General features: G+C 40.5%; 1 protein-coding gene across 1 annotated transcript in view; it reads left to right on the top strand.

The window, feature by feature from the left end:
* Positions 1-398: 398 nt before the first annotated feature.
* kirrel3l (kirre like nephrin family adhesion molecule 3, like) overlaps positions 399-25,287 on the top strand; it is an 86,144-nt gene continuing 61,255 nt past the window's right edge. Inside the window, exon 1 of the mRNA XM_049467058.1 lies at positions 399-935. Coding sequence (XP_049323015.1) covers positions 896-935 — 40 coding nt within the window. The 5' untranslated portion in view covers positions 399-895. The remainder of the gene's footprint in view (positions 936-25,287) is intronic.

The following is a 25,287-nucleotide window of genomic DNA, read 5'->3' as shown; positions in this document are numbered from 1 at the left end:
AACACGGGATTTAAGGTATGTCTGTACTTTTAACTGTTATTGTGTGTGAATGTTTGTATTCATGTGTTTTGTATGTATTTAATGATGTTTTGATTGATTGACTGATTGACTGATCTCCATCCAGCTCCAGTGCACGGTCCTGAATACATATCCCACCCATATTCAGTCAAACCACGCCCTCTTCCTCTAAGACTGGCTACCCATACCACGCCTCCTTCACTCCTATTCGTCCATCGCTGCACGGCTAGTAATTTCGAACCCCGAGCCAATCCTACTGCAGAAGGCGGAGCTCCCCCGTCCAATCCTGGCTACGGAGGGCGTGGCCTGTCCCAAAACGGGTGTGGAGAGAGAGTAGAGGCGTGCGTAACAGAGAGGCGAGAGAAAGAAGCAGCAGTTGGAAGAAAAGAAGAAGGAGGAGGAGGAGTAGAAGCAGGAGGAGGAGGAGGAGGAGGAGGGCACGAGCGCTGCTCTCACACAGGAAAGGCTGTAGAGCTTCATTCAGCATCAGCACAACGGAGACAGCACACACACACACACACACACACACTCATATACACACACAGGAATAGGAATACAGGCATACACGCGCATGCACGCGCACACACGCGTTTTACGCATAGGCACGCTCAGCAATACGCAGCATTGCCCACGGCAGTCCCGAAGCGCAGCGAGTAAACTAACTGGACGCAGGTGATTCTGGGAGGGAGAAAAAGGAGGAAAAAAGTTGAGGAGGAGGAGAGGAAGGCTCGTTCTCGATGCTGTGAACGCGCACCGCATCGCCACAGGCTGGGAACGAGCTGATTGCGCCGCTGGAGACGCACCGAGAGCGCACGGAGCGCGCGGAGCTTTGAGGACTTTTCTGCGGGAGGTTGAGGAGGAGGACGCGCGGAGGAAGATGCTGGCGTTTGCAGTCGCGCTGTGCCTTTGGGGAGCAGGTAGGGGCTTTGGATTTTGTTGTGGGGGGCTTGGGGGCTTGTTTTAGGGGAGCTAAAGAAGAAGCAGCAGTGGAAGCAGCATCAGCTGAGGCTCTGCAGTCAGTCCGGGGAGAACATCTTACACCAGAACCGCAGCACTGCAGCGTTAAAGCAGCTCCACCACCTGGATGCTGGGCTGATACACTCACACACTTATCCACTCATACACTCATACACTGGCAAACACACACACACCAGTTATCCAGCAATCCAGCCATCCAGAAAGCCAGCGAGCTGCTTACAGCTCAGCTGCTTCGGCTGTGGACCCTTACTGAGGGGGGCAATTCACCCCCCTGACTGGCTCCAAGAACTTGGTGCATGGTGTTATACACCAGACTATATAGATATGGAATTGTATGGATTGGGCAGAATTTGTGCTGGACCAGCACTTGGACCACTTTAGGTGGCACTTTGCCAAAATGCCCACGATGCCAAGACTGGGCATTACAGTAAATCTTGAGTATGAGCATCTTAGGCATTACTGTCTACTGTACTATAGCTACTACAGTATATAGCACGTGGGAGTTAAAATAAAGCATGTGCTGTGTTTTACAGTATATTGCAGCTGTGGTACATGGAGGAAAACATCAAATAAACAGTACAATGGGAGTGATGGTAGTGGTAGTAGTGCATGGACGCAAAATATAGCATATGCTTTACTATGGAAATACGTGGCTGAACAAGCTGGATATATGTAGTTAAACAGTGGTGCTATATTGGTGTTAAAAAGTGTTATTTACAGTAGGGTATAGGTAGTACAGTCGTGCATTTGGCAAACATGGCTAAACAAGCAAACAGTGAAATTGTCTGTATGTGTCTAAAAGAATGAGATATTAAAGTAGTAAAATAGATGTTTGGAAACTGGTTCTTACATTATTACATGGCTTAAAAACTGAACTGCATGTTGGAAAAAAGTCTTAAAAAGCACCATATCACCGTGGCATGTGGCCAAAAAGTGAGCATTTGAGTGTTGCACAGCTGTAAAACTGGATAATATACTTAATAAGCTTCCATTTATTAAGTTGGCATTACAGTATTGCATAGAAATAACATGAACTTTAATGTGTTGTTAATATGTGGCTAAAAACATGGATATAACAATGAGAAAGACTAGAAAACTGGACATTAATCCAATAGTGTATGCTTTAAATACAGTGTACCACACTGGTATGTGGCTTAAAAGTGGAATTTGGCTAAAAACTAAAAAAGTGAACATTACAGTTTTGAATGTGTTATATGTGGCTAAAACATGGATATTATGTTGAAAAATACATTACTTTGGTTACTGTATAGCATAAGTGTGGGTATAACAGTGGCAATGGCTACAGATAACTGAGCACTACAATCGTATATGTTTGGAAGAAATGTGTTAAGAGTATTATGGCTAAAAAACTGGTCAGACCTTTAATATATATGGCTTAAAATGTGGATATAAAAGTGCCAAAGGCAATATAACCGAACCCTGTGTTGGCACACAGCTAACATAAAAAGTGTCAATGGCCAGATATACTTTGATATGTATTGCAAGCAAATGGATATATGACCGGGAATCACCAGAACACTGGACAATACATTGGTATGAGGTTGACAACTGGACAATACATTGATATTGAATCAAGAATTGAGTAGTATAGTGTGAAATATAGTGAGAAACCTGGACAGTATCTTGGTATAACTCAAAAATACAGTATTGCATAGACCTTACTTTGGTATGCACTGATAAAAAAGTTGATTTAAGACTGGAAATGGCCAGAAAATTTAACATTGTTTTGGTAGATATTGCTAGAAAGTAGGTATAAAACTGGAAATGCCCAAATAACTGGGAAATACTTTGGTTTATGTGGTTAAAAAGTTAATTTAAGACTGGAAATGACTAGAAAACTCAATACCTCCAGGAGTAACTTACCACCACAGTGATAGTTTTTTGTACCATTTGTACCATCTTTCATGATGGTTCGTGTAGTATGAGAGTCGCGTGCATGCGTAAAACAGACGTAGTAGAGTAACGTTAAGATTAAAGTAGAGGATGAGCCGTTTGCAGTTTGATTGCATTTAAAGCAGATATTGAACTTTGTGACACTCTGCTATAGTTGTTGCACTCTCGCGCTCTCGCGTGCACGCTTTGCCTCGGGTGACCCCTGTCGTCTTTAATGCAGGATATAAATATATATATTTATAAGCGCGAGGGACTGAGTGAAGGCGTAACACCTCGCTGCTGCAGGCAGGCGCGCGCGAGAAAAGCTGGCGTTGTGCAGGAGACGCGCTTTTAGAGAGAGAAACGGAGGAGAGAGAGAGAGCGCGAGAAAAGAGAGAGAGAGAGAGAGAGAGAGAGCGCTCGAGCTCTTAATCATTGCACAGGCCACCGCTGCATCGCTTTCAAACAGAATAATGCAACAGCATTAAAGAAATATAAACGGTGGCGGGGCGCGAGCCGAGGTGTAAAAGTGGGCGTGTGCGCGCGCGAGCTCCGCTAAAAAAATAAATAAAAAATAAATAAACGCGCGAGCTGTCCTGAGGGATGCCCGCGTGACACTTTCCCTTTTTTACTCATGCGTTGTTTTGTTTGTTTGCTCCTGGAGTGTGTGTGCAGTAGAGCTGCTTATTATTTTAGAAATGATTATTTTAATAGTTGACTAATTTGATGGTTATTTATTCGATTAGTTGATTAGTCAACCGTTATTTTTATAATAGCAGTAAATTTTGTTTGTTTTGAAGTTGTTTTGGAGTTTATCTATCTATCTATCTATCTATCTATCTATCTATCTATCTATCTATCTATCTATCTATCTATCTATCTATCTATCTATCTATCTATCTATCTATCTATCTATCTATCTTTTTGTCATGTTTATCTTTTTTTTACCTCTCTATCTCTTTTGTCTTGCCCTTTCTTTTGTCCTGTTTTAATTTTTTACTCTTTCCTTTCCCCTTTTTTTGCTGTCTTGCCTTCTCTTCATTCTCCGTCTATCTTTCATGTTCCTTTTTTGCTCTTGCTCTTTTTTGGTCTTTTGTTTTGTTTGTTGTATTTTTCCTTTTTTATTCTCTCATTCCACACTATCCCCTCTTGGTCTTTCTCCAATTGTTCCTTTTTTCTTTTTCTCTTAGCTTACCCCCCTTTCTCTGTTTCCGTCACTCTCTTTTTTCTCCTTTTCTCTTGTTTTATCATTTTCTCAATTTCCTTTTTTTTTCCTCACGTTCTTATTTCTCACATTGTTTCCTCATATCTGCAAAAATATTGTTTTTTATCACAAAAATACCCTGAAATCGTATCGATATATAATAGTAGGATCATACCACCCACCCCCAGTGTGTGCACTGTGTGCATTGAGTGTGAAGTGTGTAGTGGGTTAACAGGGGGCATCTCATCACGCACTGAGCAGCACGAGCCGCTGTTGTGTGGTGTATTCCCGTTCTGTTGCGCTGTATCCAGTGTGTATGAGATGCGTGTGCGTGCGTGCGCGCGCTCTAACGTATCGCAGAGCTGGCGGACTGCGCGGACTGGAGCGCGCGCGGCTCATCGGCGCTATGCTATTATACGTTCAGGCGCTGCTGGTGGGCGCGGGGACGCGCGCGCGCGCTCTCTCTCCTGCAGGGCGGCGCTGCTGCGCGGGGTTTGCGGTGCGCGCGCTGCGGTTCACTGATATGGGTTAGATTACATCTCGTGGCCCATTTCCTTCTCCGCGCGCGCGCGTGTAGCTGCTGCTGTTTGTTGTTGTTTGTTGTTTTTCCCCAGAAAATCTTTTATTCATTTTCTTGATTTATTTACTTATTAGCTGTTTTATTAACGCGCGCGCGGAGAGACGGAGCGCGAGACAAAGACTGCAGATTTCACACGATTCCGCGTGCGCGCATTCTCTCTCTCTTTCTCTTTCTCTCTCTCTCTCTCTCTCTCTCTCTCTCTTTCTCTCTCTCTGTCCGCCTCTATCAATCAATGCAATCTCTCTTTATCATCTTTATCTTCTTTTCTCTCTTGTTTTTTGTCTTCCACTGTTTATCTGTCTTTTCCTCTTTTCTGTCTTCCTTCATCTTTCTTTTTATCTTGATTTATTTCCTCCCTTTCTTTCATTTTCTTTCCTTTCTTCTTCTTTTCTTTTTCTTTCTCTCTTTGTTCTCTCTTCGCTTTGCTATCTTTCTTTCATGTTCCCTTTCTTGCTATTTCTTTTTTCGTCTTTTGTTTTCTTTCTTTCTTTCTTTCTTTCTTTCTGATTCTCTTAACTTTTCCTTCTTTTTGGTTACTCTTGCTCCATTCCTCTTGGTCTCTCTTTCTTCTGTCCTTAGTTTCTGCTTATCCTCCTCTTCTCTCTCTTTCTTTCTTATTCTTTTTTTCCATCATTCTCTTTTTGCTCTTGTACAGTTTGGTTCTTGTCAAAGTGTCTCAGATTCTTATGCTTGTCCTTTTTTTGTACGTCATCAATATACATCAACATAATAACCGACTGTTAGCTCACTCCCTAACGTATATTTATTCACCATGTACCACAAAATATATGTACCACGGAACCACATTATCAATGTTATTCACTTTGTCTCTTGGTGGTTTTAATGTTACGGCTGATCGTTTGTATAACTAAACTGGGACTAAGCCTTAAACTAGGACCACTATTCACTATTCACTGTTGACTTGTTCACCTATTATTATAATAATCAGTGCAGTTTACCTGTAGTTACACGCTTCAGTGCATCACTCTGGAGAACACTGCATGTTCTGTAAGCTGATAACAGAGTAATGAGATTAAGAGGTAAAGAGATAAGGAGATAAGGAGATTTGAGCTCTTCTTCACTTCCACACACAGATCCATCCCACTTTCTGACACTGCTCAGGCACGCTGTGGAGGAGTGGGCTGATAGAGGAGGCCTGAGGGGGTCTTTTATTATTAATTTAACGTATGGCAGGAGAATTTTCTCTCCGCTGAAGTTCGCCAGTTTTTTCTTCAGCCAGCGTGAAGCGTAAACTGCCCACCGCCACCTCCTCATCTTCTCTCATTTATCTCATAACTCTCCCAAACATGTCTTACTTTCCCTTATTTCTCTCTCACTGTCTGTCTGTCTTCAACTCTCTTTCTCTTTTCACTTTCTCACCCTCTCTCTCTCTCTCTCTCTCTCTCTCTCTTTTCTCTTGCTTTAAACTATCTATCTATATCACCTGTATCTTCGTTTCCTATCTTTTGTTGGTCTCTCTCTCTCTCTCTCTCTCTCTCTCTCTCTCTCTCTCTCTCTTATAAATATCTCACTCTTTTATGCATTTGCTAACTTTCTCCTTACCTCTTGCTCTTTTCTTTTTCTCTCTTACTTTCTCTCCATTGTCCCTCCTTATTCATTTTCTTCTCATTCTACACTTTCCCATCTTTCCTTTTCTCTCTGTCTTCTAGTTCTCTCTCTCTGTTTTTTTTTAGTTAGTAGAACATTTTCTGAATGTTACAATAAACATCCGCGTTCTATACATTAGGCAGCGAGTGGATAGTCAGTTCTTAAAGATGATGAAGTTTTAAGAGTAGGAAAAATTGGCAAGTTTGCCACTTTGAGCTACTTTGACCATAACCAAACTGTGATGTTCTAGACAATGATTGGTTTAGAACATCTGGGTTAGATCTCCAGAACATCAGGCAGATCTTGTTTCAACAATGTTCCAAGAAGGGTCTAAAAGTAGACTGCCAACATTGGTTTTGGTGCCAGTTTGGTGTAGACACTGTACAACAAAACACCTACAAACCAACATCTTGTGGGCATGTTGATCCTTCATACCTTGAAAAATCAACTTTGTGAGTTTTTATAGTGGCCCAAGTGCAATCTACTCAATACAAAGCAGGTGGATTTAATGTTTTGGCAGATCTGGTTGGTTTAAAGGCAGAATGTGTAGTTAAAGCATGCCCTGAAACTGCACAGCGCTGGATTTGACACATGGGATTCCAATCGGAGAATGTGTGTGTGTGAGAGAGAAAGAGAGAGAGAGAGTGTGCGCGAGAGTGCGAAAGAGAGAGAGAGAGAGTGCGAGAGGGAGGTAGGTAAGGCTATTGGTTGACAGACTGGCAGCAGCTGCTGAAGGAGGAGCAGTGAGGTTCTCACAAGCTCCCATATGGCCTCCACTACTCATCTCACCTGACATCTATACAAGCAGCGCTGCACACTGGGAGCCCTGACAGGCGCCGTGCTGTTGACTCACACGCTCCCACATCCACGGCTAATGGACACACACTGCAGCGCCGTGCGAGGGTGTGTTTTTTTCTTTCTCTCGCGCTCTGGCTCTCGCGTATGTACTGTGTACACACACACTCATAACACTCAACCGAATATACCCACACTCAATACACTCAAACACAGCCGAAGAAGTGGATGCAGGAGGAAAAAAGGATGGTTGGATTGAAGAAGTTGTAGAGGTTCTTAATGGTGTCCTGAGGTTGGAGTGGAGTGTTGATAATGTGTCCACAATTACTTGGCCAAATAATGGTCTTTAACCCTAGAACACTAATGTTAAAATGAGTAACACCATCACTAAAGTTGGGTATATGTACACTGTATGACGTTGAAGTTTTGGGACCTTTCTTTAATTTTACAACATACAACATCACCTAAAATAAATAAAATAAAATAAAAAAGGTACCATGGATGACCCTTTAAAAAAATCTGAAAAATTGATATTGGAATAATATTGGCTTAATATTGGTAATCCATAAAAGGTAATGGCCTAACAACAAAAAAAATAATAATAATGCTAATGGGAACTTGGTCTTTGGTCCACCCATTGGTAAACACAAAAATAATACTAACATCAGGTAAATTACACCCATAAAATATGAAAAAAACATGGATGGAAGAAGGAAATCAACCATAACCATAACATTAATGACATCAATGATCATCACCCTGAATCTCAACAAAGTCCCATACCACTCAGACAGCAGCAACACAATGAAAATCACACGCACTCACTCAGGGAGTATCTCACAACACAGGGGCTCAGAACTCGCTGCGACCAAGGAAGCGACATGACAGAAGCCAGGAAAAAAAAAAAGCAGCCTCCTTTCCCAGCACGCATACATTCATATGTATGCCCAAACCAAAGCCTGCCGCGCCCCCCATCCATAATTTGCTTTCTCGGAATGTCCCCCAAGCTTCCCGCCGGAACGCTGCCGCACTCCGGCATCAGTATTCCGAGTAATCTTTGGGCGAGAGAGCCTTTTTTGGAACCTTTAGCTTAGGGTTGTTCGGTCTCGTAGGGGCTAAGTTCAAAGGAAGTGTGCAGAGATCACTCGTTTCCCCCCCCTCTCTCTCTCTCTCTCTCTCTCTCAGTCCTTCTTCTTTTCCTTTCCTTCTATCCCTTCCCTTCCGCTGAAGCCTCTGTCGCTGTGCAGCCCTGAACCTTGTAAAGTTCAGAGGAAATTTGTCGCCAACACTTGCTCTCTCTCTCTAGCTTTCTTTCTCTCTTTCTTCCTCTCTTTTTCTCTCTCTTTTAACCTTTTGCTCTGGTTCACTGTGTGGGTGTTGGCTTTGAGCATCTGATTACCCTTAGATAGATAGATAGATAGATAGATAGATAGATAGATAGATAGATAGATAGATAGATAGATAGATAGATAGATAGATAGATAGATAGATAGATAGATAGATAGATAGATAGATAGATTCTTTGGTTCCTTACTTTTCTGTACCTCTCTTGCCTCATCTCTGCTCTCTTTCTCTCTCTTTTCTCTTTCTCTTACATTTCTCATCTCTCTTTTTCTTTTGCTTTTTCATTCTCATTCTCTCTCTACCTTTATTTTCTCTCTTTCTCATCTCCCTTCTCCTTTCATCGTCCTATTTTATTTTGCATAATCGTTAGCTCATCTTTATCAAATTTAGCTCATCTTTATCAAAGCTTCTTCCTGTTTTTCACTTTTAATAGATAGATAGATAGATAGATAGATAGATAGATAGATAGATAGATAGATAGATAGATAGATAGATAGATAGATAGATAGATAGATAGAGGTGGTCTCTGTGGATCTGGAGTTCATAATGCATGAGCTCCAGTTCCTGTGAGGGGCTGCACAAGTGTGTGTGTGTGTGTGTTTATGTGTGTGTTTATGTGTGTGTGTTGGTTAACTGGCCATATGTTAACATGGTGTGTCTGTGTGTGTGTGTGTGTGTGTGTGTGTGTTTGTGTGTGTGTGTGTGTGTGTGTTTTGAGGGGAAGGCGTGACGGAGTTGAGGGCACATAACTCTCTCTTTCTCAACTTCTTTCCCTCCCATCATTCTTCTTTTCCCTCTCTCTCACTCTTACTCTTTCTACATCTCATCCTATCTTATTCTCTCTCTCTTTACTATCCTTTCTCTCTCTCTCTCTTTCTCTCTCTCTCTCTCTCTCTCTCTCTCTTTTGCCTCCATCTATTTTTTTTCCTTATTATCTCCCTCTTCTGCCTACCTCATTCTGACTCCCTATTTTTCTCTTTATTAGTTATTTATCTCCTCTCTTTCTCCATTCTCTTCTCTATTTCCTTCCATTTTTTCTTTGGTCTTTTACTTAAACGCTTTTCCTGATCTTTTTCTTTCTTCTTATCTCTTTTTCTTTTTTTTCCTGTCTGCTTTGTCTTGCTTTACCTGTCTCTCTTTTTTCCATTTGATCCCTTACTGTTATTTACCTATCTTGCCTCATCTCTCTCTCTCTCTCTTTTTCTCACTTTCTTCTCCCTTTTACTTTTACTTTCTTACTTTATACTCCCTCTTTCTCATCTCTTTCCTTCTTCTACCATCCTATTTTATTTAACCTTCTTTCTCATTCTCCCATTCCCATCTCCCTCCTTTTCTCTCTCTTTCACTTTTTTTCTTTGGTTTCTCTTTCACCCTTTTACTTTATATCTTTCTTTATCTCTATGCTTTTTATTTCTTTTTAACTTTTTATCTCTTTCTTGCTTTATCTGTCTCTTTCTTTTTATTCCCACCTTTTCCCTACCTGTCTTTCTGCATCTCTCTCTCTCTCTCTCTCTCTCTGAATCGGAAGGCTGAGAGAAGTGGAAAAAAAGGAAAAAAATGTAAAAGTTGGAAGGCATGAGAGCTTGATGATGAGTGTGTGTGAGTGTGTGTGTGTGTGTGTGTGTGTGTGTGTGTGTGTGTGTGTGTGTGTGTGTGTGTGTGCGAGCGCACTCGTGACACACAGGGCTCACAATAGCGCCGATGCAGCAGAAACGGCCTGGTGCGGAGAAGCTGCTGCATTATTTAGGAGACAATCGCATGGCATAGATATGGATGAGTTTTGGCGCACTTTGATTGGCTCGAGCTCCGGGGGGGCCTGCTGTGATGGGCCCGGCGGCATAGCCTACACACACATACACACACACACCCACACTATTCGACACACACACACACACACACACTTTTCTGCACACACACATACACACAGAGAGTTTTCAGCGCACACACACACACATGCTCAACTTAAAGGTCAGATTTGTTTACAGCAGAGAGCAAATGAAGAGAGATTTTTCTCTGACTCTCTCTCTCTCTCTCTCTCCCTCTCTCTCTGGGCATGTGGCGGGGTTTGACTTTAGGTGTTACGGACGCTTTTGAACACGCAGCAAATCTGAGCAGGATCAGCGGCGGATCTGCCATGCTCTTTCGAGCGCGCGGCAAATAAAGCCTTCTTATCTCTCTCCAACAACGCGGAGACGCTAAACGGAGAGGAAGGATCTAATTCAGGGGAAAGCAGGCATGCTGATGCCTCCAGTCAAATCCACTGCGCGTTATGTCTCATTTAGCGCACGCGGACATCCGGAGAGACGTAATGCCGAGTGTCAGGAAACAGTTCTCCTCTGAGTATTGTGCTACCCCCTGTGGAGAAGATGCTCCAGAATCGCTTTCTTCCCTCCATTTCCCCTGCCATAACTTTTAGGCCATCACTGTGCTGCTGTCATATCAACCCCCCCCCCCTCCCCTTCCCCCTCCCTCCCTCCCTCCCTCCCTCCCTCCCTCCCTCCATCCTTCCCTCCCTCCCTCTGTTTTAGTTTTATTATATCATTCTATCGGGATTTTTACTGATAAGTGGACCAATAGAAATGCCTCAACATCACGTTTAATACTTTTTTAATTAATATAACAATACAATATATGGATAAACGCAATGGGACACCTCCAATTCCCAGTACTCTCCATAGGAAAGAGTTTGTAGTAATGTATGCCCAACTTATACACAATTTCTACAATTCAAAAAGAATTGGATGGAGTGCCATCATTCCATAAAACACATCTTTCCAGTAGACCATTCCTCCTAGCATTAGGAATGGTAAAAGTAGATGAGTGGACCAATAGAAATGCCTCAACATCACATTTAATACTCTTTTAATTAATATAATAATACAATATATGGCTAAACTCAATGCGATACCTTCAATTCCTTGTTGGAGGAACTGTGTCACTGTTCCATCTAGGGTACTAATAGGGTACTAATGGATCCCCAACTAAAAGTACTGAATGGAGCTCCATCATTCCATAGAACATAGTTCCATAGTTCCTTCCACTGCTCCACAACTCAATACTAGTGGGCTCTATTCCCCTCCAGTAGGCCATTACTAGCATTAGGAATGGTACAAGTATCTCTGCAGATAAGGAGCTCAAATGTGGATCCAATTGATGTGTTCACACTGCTTTGAAAAAATAACACATTTATTTGCACCACTTCAACTCTGTAATGTAAACATATACTCTATACAGATTGGCACAGTGCACAAGACTGTTAAATCCAGTTGTTGTGTTCATACATCCTTAAAAAAACACATTTAGTGTATTTGCTCCACTTTAAAATCATGCTATGTGCATGAAATTAGATTTAATTGCTGTGTTCACACTTGTTTTTTAAAAAAAACTATTATTTGAACTATTTGAACCACTTTAACTCTATAATGTAAATGCAGCCGCACTTTATACTGTATGCACAAACTTTTATAATATCTTTTTGAACTTTCTACATTCTTAAACTCAATTAAATTCTAATCCAGTTCATTTTTGTTGGTTCGCTTGAGATAAAAGGTTCTCAGAGTTTAAACAGCAGCATTTCCAAACGCTGTAAACACTCAATAAACAACCGTAAGCGGTTGGGAAGGAGTTTTGCTTATATATTTAAACAATAGCTTCCTCTGTCCACAGCTTCCGGCACGTAATCGCTCTGCTGTGGTGTTCTTCTCCAACGCAAGAACTAAGAAGACAATGAATCCAAAGGCCTAAGCTATGTTCAACCACAGCATACACACACACACACACATATACACACACACACACACACAGTGGTAAATACAGCAGGGAGATAGAGAACAAGACAATTAGAGGAGAAGCTAATCAGCTGAACCATACAGCTACACCGAGATAAAGACTTTGGCATTGTGTCTCTTGTTATCGGCTGCTAGCGACCGCGGCCCACGTGGCTAATGGCCGGCTTCAGAGCATCCGCCGCCAGCCGCCCCAACTCCCTGGGACGGGGGCCATGCGTCCTCATCCTCATCTTCATCTTCCTCCTTCCTTTCTCTCACTTCTTCTTCGTTTTTTTTTTCCTCTCTCCTCGTCTCTGTCCCCGCACATCCTTCCCCTGCTGTTGCTCGGGGAAAGAAGACAAAGGAGGATTGTGGAGACGCGGGATATGATCTCATAGTGGGTCAGTGTCTGTCCACTTTCATTAGAACTAAAAACGGGGGGTTTGTTCTGCGCTGGTTTCCGGGTGACTCACAAACTGCAGAATCGCACTCTCTGTACTGGTTTCTTTAGCGCCAGCTATCAATAGAAGCTTAGCTTAGCATCACTGCGTAGCAACGGAGTGTTGTGGATTTTTCCCTCATAGGAATGAATGGGGTATGACATTTATATATTTGTCAATCTTATTTATGTCCCAATGATATAATTATAAACCTTATAAACACATTAATAACACATCATAACCTCTTAGTAGCTACATCTTGTGTAGGTGCAACCACTGAAAAAAAACAACAGCAAAAACAAACTGCCTTTGTTTCAAACTATCATTGAATTCAGACTGTGACAATGTAGCATCTATCTATAAAGCATCAGATACCATAGTAACCACCTAGCAACTACACAGTATCTCCATCTGGAAGCACCTGGAGACCATGTGTCCTTCAGAAAATGCACCTTTCTATTTTTTCCATGGTTGCCAGATGATGATGCTAGAAGTCTTAGTCTGTAGCTAATCAGTGAGTATATACTCTAGTGACGTCCTAGTGGTGGTGGTTAGCAACCTCACTGAAGCTCAGTGAGTACCTGTTCAGCAGAAGAAAAAAATTGTCAGCTCACTCATATTCATGGCTTAAGCATATTGTTTGGTGTTGCTGTGTTCTATACCTGGCAAACCTGTATGTGGAAATGGGACTGGGGAAAAGGCAGTAGGCAGATTTGGAGGCTGAACCCACACAGATTTCTGTGATGTACCACAAAGTTCAAATAAGAAAATACTGGATATAGCTCTGATCTATCTATCTATCTATCTATCTATCTATCTATCTATCTATCTATCTATCTATCTATCTATCTATCTATCTATCTATCTATCTATCTATCTATCTATCTATCTATCTGTGTCTGAGCACATCTTTAATTATGCAATAAGTACAGTACAGCTTATTGTGTGTTATAGTGCATAAAGTACACATACAGTAATGTAATAAAACCATCTACATTACTAAAGTTCAATTATTTGATAGCGAATATAGAGCATTAGCCAAATACACAAGCAAATATAAGCTACTCTAACACTACATATTATTAACCTGCTGCTAACTGTAGTACTGAGTCCTGGAGTCTTTGTTTCTGGGAGGCATGTGTCTTGTGTTACTGGGTGACTGTTAATTAGCCAGTCAGCTTTTGACTAATAACTCTGCAAAGGGCATCTAGCCCCATCCGTGAGCGAGACTCTTAGACGCTTAGCGTAGCCTGTGTGTGTGTTAACGTAGCGCAAGTGTGTGTGTGTGTTTGTGTGTGCTGTATCTGGAAGCAAAACACACTCCTGTTTTTTGTTTTTTTTTCCAGCCAGAGCATGATTCATATATGAATGTTCATCTATAATTACGACAAACACCAAAAAAAAAAAAAAAAACGGCAACCGAGAGAAAACAAAGCGAGGATCCGCAGCGCTACAAACCTTGGCCTCTCGCAGCGTGCCCCGCCGCAGCCGGCCGGCTATATCTAATATTAAACTAGTAGATAGATAGATAAATAAATAAACAGTGTTCATAGCAGAAATAGGTTTTCCCTCAGCGGAGAATATCCCTCGGCATCAGGGCCATCTTTAATACTGGGTTGAGGGACCCCGGCTTGGAAAGATAACATGAACACAGATATTGCTGCAACATGGAAGATAAATTTCAATTTGCTGTTGCTTTCTGTGTCACGGCAGGAGATATGAAATTCTTGTCTTGGAGGCCTGGAGTTGATTGTAAAACAGAAAAAGTGCCGTACAACCTGCCGTACCACAGACCCCCTCTCATAGTCCCATCCCAAAAAAATAAGACCAAGAAAAAAAAAAAAAATATATATATATATATATGAAATACACCCATAGAAATGTGTGATATACTGATATACTGTATGACTATAAGTCAGAAACAACATAAGTTTGAACAGATACAGTGGAACAGATACAGTGCAAATACAGTATATGCACAGCATGTCCAAAGTGTGTGTATTATGGAGCATGGCCAATAGAATAGGACTAGGAATAGGAATAAGCCCAATAGCATTGAGTGAAACGAGGCATGTCATTAATTTTTTTTTTTTTTTAACTGTATTTGTTTGGAAAATACATTGTTCTCCAGAAACAATTGCAATAAAGGTATAGCATGATCGTATAGTATAGTGACTTTATTTAAGAAAAAAAAAAAATACAGCATATTAATGCAATTGGATCTTTTTTAAAAGTAATAAACCATTCCTAATGAATTATATTCAGGCAATGAAATTGGAATATCATTAAATTGAATGTGAATAAAATGGAAAAGAGTCAGCATACTGACTCTCTTTGGAAGAAAAACCATAATTAGCAATATTGAGGTCAACAACAATGATGGAGATAACTGTGGAATCAACTAAGGAATCCAATGAAATTCTATGCAATTCTATGGAAAGATGGAGATCCATCCAATACTTTTGGATAAAATGAGTTGGGGAGTTAGGAATAATGAGGTAAAATGGTGATCAACCAACATTCTTACCTCACTAATTCTTTTGTCACCTCTGAATTCAATCAAATCCTCACAATGATCACAATATTCACAAAAATCTAGTAGAAAAAACTTATCTGGGCAGTAGAAAGTAGTTACTCCAACACTCCAACAACAAAAAACAGGATAAACTCTTTTTAATAACCTTTATTATAGTAGAAAGAACAAATGTAACAATCAACCATCATGTCTAAATTGTGTGGATTAGGGAGTATTGCCAGAATAGGAATAGGCCTACTAGTATTGAGTGAAATGAGGCATGAAGGAAAGAATACTTTTTTTTTTTTGTTTGGATTTTGTAATTGTTCCAAAAACAATTGAGATAAATGATATTAGGCTCATTTTAATACCATTTTATAGTAATTATTAAAAAAGAAAAACACAGCTTAATGATGTGATTGCACTATACATTCATTCATTTATAATGAATGATGTTCAGACATAAAAATTTTACAAATTAAAATGATGCCAAAAAAGAAAAAAGAAAACAGACAATAATTGGCAATATTGAGGTCAACAATTTGATTGAGGACATCTCCATATAATGGACAATAAGCTGATAACAAAAGTGAAGAGGAACTGTGTAGTTCTATGGAATTCTATGGAAAGTTGGAGCTCCATCCAGTGTTTTTTGGATTAAATCCAATGATTAACCAACACTCCTACCTTACTAATGCTTTTGTCATCTCTGAATTCAATCAAATCCTCGCAATGATCACAATATTCACATATAAATAGAGTAGATATAATATTAAGTCTCCTCTGGACAGAATGAACCCTTTTAATAACCTTTATTACACTAGAAACAATGAATTTACCAATCAAGCAGATGTCCCACTACTTTTTGTCCACACAATTCATGGACGCCATCTCAACCAGACCCCATAAACCCTTTAGTAAAGTGTGATATAACGCTGTAAGTAAGGGGTGACACTGTTTCTAACACTTTTTTTGGCCGAGAAAACGAAATGCGAAGTCAAGAGTTTCCAAAAATAGTAGGACTCTGTTTGATAGTAGCTTCCTCCCGAGGCATTGTTTTAATGATTTGATCTAAATTAACCGTGCCTGCTTCCCTCCGCACTTTACAGCGGGCCGGGGAGTAAATCACAGTGCAAACACACTCTTTAACTCGGCGCTGGATGCAAATCACAGGGCGATAACATTATAACATTATCTAATCACCGATCTCTGGGTGTGCTGAGATCCTGCGTCGCCAAGAAGATCAGATTTTACCCAATTTTCTGCTCACCATGGATCCATTGAGATGGTTTCAGTGGTGTGTGGAGTTTGGTGTCTGCTAAACTGATTGGACAAAAGTATTGAGACATCTGCTTATTATTATAGAGTTTGTTCTGAAATCAAAGGGTATTAAAAAGAGTTTCTTCTTCTTTTGTTGGAGTAACTAAGGATATTTAGATACAATTTATAATCCAATTACTTTGACACATCTGAGTTTGTCAGTAATTTGATTAATGCATTAACCCTTGTGTGGTGTTCGTGAAAAACATATATCAAAACACATTTTCGATAAACACACACTGTACCCCCCCCCCCCCACACACACACACACACATTTATATTACATACAGTATGTTTGGCCAAGGGCTAATAAACATTGCTTCATTTGTAAATTTGAAACTAAACAAATTTTCTACTCATATCTTGAGTTTAATTCATTTTCTTTTACATTTTATTAAAAAACTAATAAAAAAAAGAGTAGCACTTTTTAAAAGAAGTGTAACATAAGAAAGGTAAAGGGCAAATATTAACCATGTAAGCTGTTTGTTTATATTGCTTGCAATTGAGGTGAAGCAAGCATGTGTAAAGCACTTTAATGTAAAATTGCTTAATTTTGCTGAATTAAATACAAGTAACAAAGTAAACGAGTAACAAAAATATGAACACCACACAAGGGTTAACATAAAAATCAGATAATGGCAAAGTTTTAGGCAATATTTAATATTTTAGACTTTGGCTTAGCAACCAGCCAATAAACTCGCAGAATACTGAATAATGAAGACATACCAGAAACGAAAAAATTTAAAAATCATGTAAAACCCCAACTTTTATGCTGCGCTTGCTGCATTTCTATCTCTTCAAGCTGCAATATGAACACACATCAGCTAGAAGATGAAGATTAATTTATTAGTTTAGTTAGCTCGTCCTACTCCACCAGTCTTGCACGCTGCTTTTGGATAACTTTATGCCACTCCTGGTGCAAAAATACCATTTTTAACAGGTCTCTTATTTTTTTTTCCAGAGCTGTTTATGACTATATGAATAATAAGACAGTTATAATTATGAACAATCATGAGCAATTAAACAATACTCTCTGTCTCTATTGTCCAGATAAGACTTTCTACTAGCTTTTGGTTGATTTTCATTGCTGTGGATTTGAGGATTTGGTCAGTTCTAAGTTCTTAAAACTTAAAACTCTTGGTATCCAGAGTCTTATCAGAGTATCAGGCTTTATCCTTGACTGATTGCTAAAAATAGCGGGACCACTTTAAAATAAGACTACCTTTATGAAGGGTTTATAAATGGTTTACAATTAGTATTAGTATTAATGGTTACTAATTAGGTTGTAAATGCCTTATAAATCATTAATAATCAGTTATAACACATACATAGAAAGGGCAAAAATGACCTGTTGTTTGCCCAATAGTGAACCCACAGCCATCTTGATTGTAGAGCTTTCTATGTATGTATTATAAGTGATTATTAATCATTTATAAAGCATTTACAACCTAGTTAGTAACCATTAATAAACTAATTGTAAACCATTTATAAACCCTTTATAATCGTAGTCTTATTTTAAAGTGGTACCGACATAGCTAAATATAAATAGTCTATAATATAGACTGTCTGACATCTCAATGACCATCATAATCTTAGACATATTATTAACATTTTAGTTGTCGGAGCATCTTAATTTAGAGTGGGTTACAGGCTTTTCTCAGGTTTAAACACTTGTGACAGAATTAGCTTGGGAATAGCGCCAGAGGCCATGTGTTTCATCCCCTTGTTTTAATGTCAGCACTGATTAGCACTAAAAGCCGCTCAGGTGTTTAAAAAGCACCTTTGCAGCTGAAGAAGGTTCATATTGTTATATTTTTTTCTGTAAGAATAGACTGGAAAAAGATCAAATTGTAATAATAATAAAAATCATCAGATCAATGACTTACTTAGAGATCTCTTCATACCAAGAAAAACAATCGAAGTGTTAGCATATAGCGCTTTTCTCTTTTTCCAACTGGATTGCAGGTATTTTTCTTTTCTTAATTAAAAGATAACAACGAGAAAAGGTTTGAAACAAAGGGAAATACAGGGAGTGTATGTATATAAATATATATATTTCTTCTCTCTATCAGTCTTGCTTTCCAACTTCTTTTCTATTCCTTTTTTCCCTTTTATCTCATCTTCCGCTCAATTATCCCCCTTTCTTCCTCCCCCAGCACCCTCCCCTGTATCTTACTCCCTATCTAAACCCCTGCAATTGTGAACCCCCTTTACTATACTCACAAAAGACAAAAAAAGCAAAAAAAAACATCAAAAAAACAACTGAAACACCTGGTTTTAGAGCACAATAATTGATTGTGGTGACGGACAGTTCTGGTGGAAACAGGAGAGTTGAGGTGCACATTGAATTCTGCCGTGATTTGATCAGCCGTGGTTTCATATATTTTGGATACAATCTGGGTTAGCACCCGAACATCCCTTTCAGACAGCTTCCTTTTACAGCGTCCACAGTTAATCCTGTTGGATGAGGTTGGTTCTTCTTGGTGGTATGCTGACGTTACCCTGGATACCGTGGCTCTTGATGCTGCATCACAAAGACTTGCTGTCTTGGTCACAGATGCTCCAGCAAGACGTGCACCAGCAATTTGTCCTCTTTTGAACTCTGGTATGTCACCCATAATGTTATAGTGTGCATTGTAATATTTAGAGCAAAACTGCTCAAAGCTCTTACCCTGCTAATTGAACCTTCACACTCTTCGAGCTCTTACTGGTGTAAAGCGTGAAAAATTGAGAGGAAGAGGCTTATTATCATCTTAGTCTAAACTCTTTCTTTCTCTCTCTCTCTTTCTTTCTCTCTTTTTTCTCGTTCTCTTCCCACGACTCCAGAGCTCTCCACCCTGGAAGCCCTGCTGGAATGCGAGCGCAAATATTATTTCAGCGATTCAACCATTAAGCATAACACTCGGCACTTGAGGCGAGCGCCGGCCACGGCTCCTCCTCCTCCTCCTCCTCCTCTTCTTCCTCTTCTTCCTCCACATGAAGGTGAAAAAAAGCTGGTCTGCTTTGTTTTCAGACAGCTGGGGGTTTTCTAGTCAGAGAAACTGTAGCGCACGTCAGATTTCTTTCTCTTTCTTTCTTTCTTTTTTTATATAAATAAATATATATATATATATATATATATATATATATATATAAATATAAATATAAGTCCTTCTTCCAATCCCCCAGACTCCTGCATGGTAGGGATGTTGCGGCGCGTGTTTTGAAAGCCGCGGTGGGAGGCCACGGGAAAAGCTGGCCAATTTGCTATCAACTGAGCGGTGTCAGTCAAAGCGCATCAATCAAGCTCTTTTTAAAAAGCGCTGCTCTCTGCAGCTCTGTGAGCATGGTAATTTTTATCGAGCGCCGTGAAGATATGAGAAACAGTCAGAAGTCTGTTTTTTTTTATTTTTTATTATTTATTTATTTAGCTCGTTTTTTTATTATTTTTTTTTATTTATTTATTATTTTTTTGCTAAGAAATGCCGGGTAGGTGGTGGAGGGAGCGCTCAGATTTTTATGTTTTATGTTTTAAAGCGAACAAAGCGTGTCATCAAGAAAGAGGGGGAAAGAAAGGTGAGAAGGAAAGAAGGAAAGCAGGAGAACTAGAACCCATTTAGCCAAAAGGTGCAGCAATTTCCGTCGTGTCCTAACAAGGCTGCTCATGTCGAAAGATTTGGGCTGGAAGGCAGAAAGAGAGAAAGAAAAAGAAAAAGAAAGAGAAGAAGAAGATGAACAATAGAGGCAGGGGGTCAAAGAGATTAACTTCCAACGGCTTAGCTAGCTCAGAAGGTAATGGATACCCTTGTACCAAAGCGCCAAAGTACCAAAGTGAAGAAAAACCTTCGTTTTTCTTCTTCTTCTTCTTCTTTTTCTTCCCAAAGGACAAAAAAGAAAATAAGAGAGATACACTCCAGGACTGAAATCCTATAGGGGCATTTTCAACACCTCTGGGGGCAGAAACTCTAAGATATACGTGTAACTAAGTATCTGTGGACACGCCGGTTCTTGGAGGGTGGGACGCAGGTGAGAAAGGAAGACACGGCAGGAAAGAATGGGTGTCAATGGCCTGAATTTGATCCCCAGCCCCTTTCAGACAGTGATTTATCGTCAGGCGCTGCCCCCCTAGCCCTTCTCCAGTCAAATGTCCCAGAATTCCATCTGTTTCGCTCCATCTGAAGTGTGTATCAGTGTGCATCAACACAGCGAGAGACTGAAGAGCTTCTAATGGTGTGTGACTGTTGTAGCACAGAGGCATCCAAAACCCTGCTGACCCCTGGGGAAAAAAGAGAGGGAGGAATGCAAGAAGGCAAGAATAATGTACACACCCAAACAGAAAAAAACAGAAAAACAAAAAACGAGAGGAGCTACTGTACACAACAGCCACTGTACACTGTACACTGAACCAATACGCTGTTGAATATTTCTAAACATTGCTCAGAGATCTTTGAGTTGAACCAACTTATAACAACTTATTTTAGTGCAGCTTTTTCCCCATTGGCTTCTGGCACAATCTATTGATCTACACATTACCATCACATCAGTGTGTAGTCATTCCCCCTGGGCTACCTTAGGTAAACTTGTACAGAAGATCATATACATTATCATGATTAATTGCTTAATTGTCTCTGTGTTGTAGGCTGTAAGAACAAGCATCCTTTTCTAAGCTGCTAGAGTAACACAGTAACTCTCAACTGTGTTGGCTGTGCTCTCAATACTGTACTGTTCACTCTAATTATCTAATTAATGTGAATTAATACTGTTTTTAAGAAAAGACTACTAATGTAAGCTTCTTTCGTCTACTGCATTCGATTTAGTCATTATGAGTCTATAAGAGTCTGTGTTAATTCAACTTTTATGTCATTGAACAGCATGTTTTTATGTTTAAATCATATTAATAGTTTATAAATTCATACTCAATCTTCTTTTTAATTTAATTTAACTCAAATATAGACTAGAAATACTCCTACATACTCCTGTTTATTATAAATTGAGCTAATTAGACTATACTAAAACTATGTAGTGATAACTTATTAAAAGATAATAAAATTGGATGCAGAAAGAAAATGCTACATGCTGTCAACACAGAGTTACTGGAGCAGCTCAGAAAATGATGCTTGTTCTTACAGCCTACAACACAGAGATCAAGCAGATAATTATAATATATGATCTACAAGTTTATCTAATTTAGCCCTAATTCAGGGAAATGACTACATACTGATGGTGAGTGTAAGAAAATATGGGGGGGGGTTTGTGCGCACACCCAGTATGCAAATAGGTTGTGCCAGAAGCCAATAGCAACAGACTGTTATAAGTTGAAATAAGTTGAACTCGAAGATCTTCGTTTCATTGTATATTTGGCCACACATATTTTGGCCAACTCAAAATAATTATGTAATTAAAATATCTAGTTTTAAAATATCTAGTTTTACATAAAACAGACTTATTTTACTTGTATTTGAGTTCAACTAATTGTGGGTTTACAGTGTGAAATCTAACACAAGCATATAGTAGGTTTACAGTATTTGGTAGAAAATCGACTTTTCTAGCTCCAATTCTACTGTTTTGCACATTTTAGTGTCCTCTGTGCTCCCTGACACAACGCTCCTACCATAATCAATCAAGCATGAGGGACTGATGCATATTTGTTTTAGCCCAACTTCCCAAACCGCAGTTCTCTTGGCGCTGGATGTTTTTTGGCTTTTCCTGTTGTGACACACCCAGATCAACTCAGGAAGGGTTTGTCGGGAATGGGGAAAACATGATAATGTGCCAAACAGTCTTGCACCAGACTTGGGTAACTGCTACTCGATGAAATTCCTTAGGATTACTGTTACGCAAAAAAAAAAAAAACACAGCTTATATTATGTTATGCATCTGCATCCAGAGCTCAGGCTTGCTGTGGGTTGCTGGTGTGGAGTGGGCTGTCAATCAGAGATAATGATGGAGATAAGACAGGGGGAAGTGTGCAAAATAGTGGGAAGACAGAGACAAAGAGACTGAGGTGAGGTTTTTTTCTAATGAACAGTGAGGTATACTCTAAAAAAAAAAAGGTAAGGCATGTAGAGTACAAGAGGCAACGGTAGCTTGGGGGATTGACTACACACTGACAGTTTAAAATTGTGCAATGGCAACAGACTAAGCTTAAATTTAATATTTTTTTCATATTTTGAGGTGATTCAACTCCAAAAACTAGCAGTAGTAAAGTAGTGGTTGAGTAATGTTCAGAAATATACAAATATACAACTTTACAAGTGGTAAACCCAGAAGAAAAGTATGTTCCCAAGCAGTAGAAAAGCTCCGGAAGCTTTTCTACGGAAGTTTCTTTAGATGCAGCATTTTATTGTTGCAGACGGCGTCTGGAGAGGGATGGTAGCTGAACCCACGGAGAGCCCAGTCTCATCCATCATCCGCTTTGGTGCAGAAGCCCATTTGCACCCATTGTTCCTTTAATTTGTTATGTGGAAGCGGCGGCGAGGAGGTGGGGAAGGGTCTCCAGCAGACGGCCATTTATCCAGCCGCTAATTACATAAGAGAGACAGCGTAATTAGACATATAGATAAACAGACAGTCGCAGATAAGGCCGGCAAACATGCAGGACAAGAGATTGAAAAAGTAAAAGAAAGTGAAGAGAGGTGGGAGGCAGGAAAAGCGCCGTATAGAAACCTGCGACTACAAAGAAACCTCCCTCCCTCATATCTCAGCTCACCTCAGGAGGCTGTACCACCAACACACTGAGAGCTCCCTCACGGCCGGGCGTCTGCCGGAAGCTCCAGGCAGGGCGGGTTCTTCGTACCACAGGGCTATTGGGTTTCAGCTGCTCTAAGCTGCAGAGAACGTAACGGAAAGAAGGATAGCCTCGGGAGGGAGATAGTATGGTCTTGAGTTGAGCAGGTATTGGTATCAGCAGGGTAGGGTAGATCACCATAGAAAGCGAGAAAAGTAGAGAAAAGAAGACCACGGAAACTTCCTCCTTCCTCCTGCGTTCTTTGCATCATTTCCCAACCATCCGCCACTAACAGCAGTAGGCTGAGAGATGCTTGTCTTTCCAACGCTAGCCCGAAGCTAACACCCTGAGCTTTTCTCGTGACTCGGGGTGGCATGCTGAGAAGATATAAAAGACTGATTTATGAGCTACCTGTGCAAAAACAGGGCGGGGATGTAAAGAGCTTGAAAGGAAAACATGTAGTCGAGCTTGTAGGAAACCAAAGCCTTGCGGAAGAATAAGGGAGACAAAGGCAGACGGCAAAGGGCAATTTAGCATTATCTTCTTTTTTTTAGCATTATCTGCATGCATTGGCTTACAAAATATGTTCTGCTTTAGTTGGAGTAAGGAATCTTTTTTTTCTAGTAGATTAGAAGCAAGATTAAAGATTAAAACAAGATGGGGCTCCATAGCTCAATATTGGGCATGGTTCTGTTGGTATCTGTTGGTAATATGTCTCTACAGGGGCATGCACATCTGTATCAGCAATGGAACGCAACTAAAAGAATCCAAATGCGTTCATCACAAGGGGTGCGCACAAACATTTGGACATGTACTGCATGTAGTGCACAAAAAGCAATGGCTACAGCTTGATGTAATCACGTACGAGTGTACGCAATAAAACTACTAGCATAAATAATGGACTCGAATGACATTAAATCTAATGTAATTGAAGTTCGCGAGAGCTAATTTAATATTACTTCTGTGTGCTTGCGTGTGTTCGGGTGCGGTGTGTGGACATGCTCTTTCACTGAGCTAGCTTAGAGTAGTGATAGATGATCCCCTAATGGTCCACTCAATCACAAGCTACTTAAGCAGGCTGACCAGCAAAGCAAGGGGCAATCAGGCAGGCCCCTGGTTCCTTTCAGCCGAGCCGGAGGGAGGATCACCGATCCGCCACGCTAGCCGATTAGCTTTTTAGAAGAGGTGTGTCCGCGGCAAACCTCCGGCTAACTCCCAGCGACCGGGTGCCGGAAAGTGCCACGGTTTAAAATTAGTGTGAAAAGGGTCGCTCGCGTTGTAGCGTCGAGGCTTTTTTTTTCCTTTTATTTTTTTTTGTCAAGAGCTCTGGGTAAAGTTAGCTCTTTTGTGGGGCTGTGAAGTGTCAGCCTGGCGCATAGCGGCTTTTGTTTTGCTAATGTTATTAACGAGCTCGCTTAAGTGTAAAAGAGGAGCATACTGTATTTGGCGCGGGAGGGGGAATCCAAAGAGGGAGGGGGAGTAAAAACAGAAAAAGTGAGCCAAAGAGAGAGAGAGAAAGAGAGTGCAAATGTTTCGCAAAAAAATGTCTGCGCTTCCCTCGCTGCGAAAAATAGCGATGGTGTTAAAGAGGCGCGGCGGTTAGCGAGAGCGGCCTCTGGAGGGGTTCCGATCTTGTCCCCAGCAATGTGGACTCTAATACATTTCCTATGGGGTTCCTCTGATGAGAAAAAGGAAGATGAGGACGCCGCCGACTGTTTTTACACAGCGGAGGGAGAAGAAAGGTCCATTAACTGTTCCTTCAAGCCAGGCAGGGGATGGACTAGGGCTAGCACTGAACTGCGATTGTCCCCATGAACAAGCTGTTCTTTCTTTCTCTTTCTGTTCTTCTTTCTTTTTCTTCTTTCTTTCATTTTCATTTTTTTCCCCTCTCTCCCTCCTCCCCCCCCTCCTCGTCCTTCCCACCTCTCCATGATCTAGTGTATCGTGTTAACAAGAGCTAGCCACGTCGAATACCCATAAAGCAAGCCTGTGTGTGTGCCTTCACACCAATTAACGACCCGCTTTTGCTGCCTGTGGAGGTGACGATGGCCTGTCTCTGACCAGGCACATGGTGTACCCAGGGTGTGTGTGTGTGTATATATATATATATTTATATATA

Source organism: Astyanax mexicanus, chromosome 18, assembly GCF_023375975.1.
Source record: "Astyanax mexicanus isolate ESR-SI-001 chromosome 18, AstMex3_surface, whole genome shotgun sequence".
Classification (NCBI taxonomy): domain Eukaryota; kingdom Metazoa; phylum Chordata; class Actinopteri; order Characiformes; family Acestrorhamphidae; genus Astyanax; species Astyanax mexicanus.
Note: the sequence above shows the minus strand (reverse complement) of the source record. Positions and strands in the feature narration are given on the sequence as shown.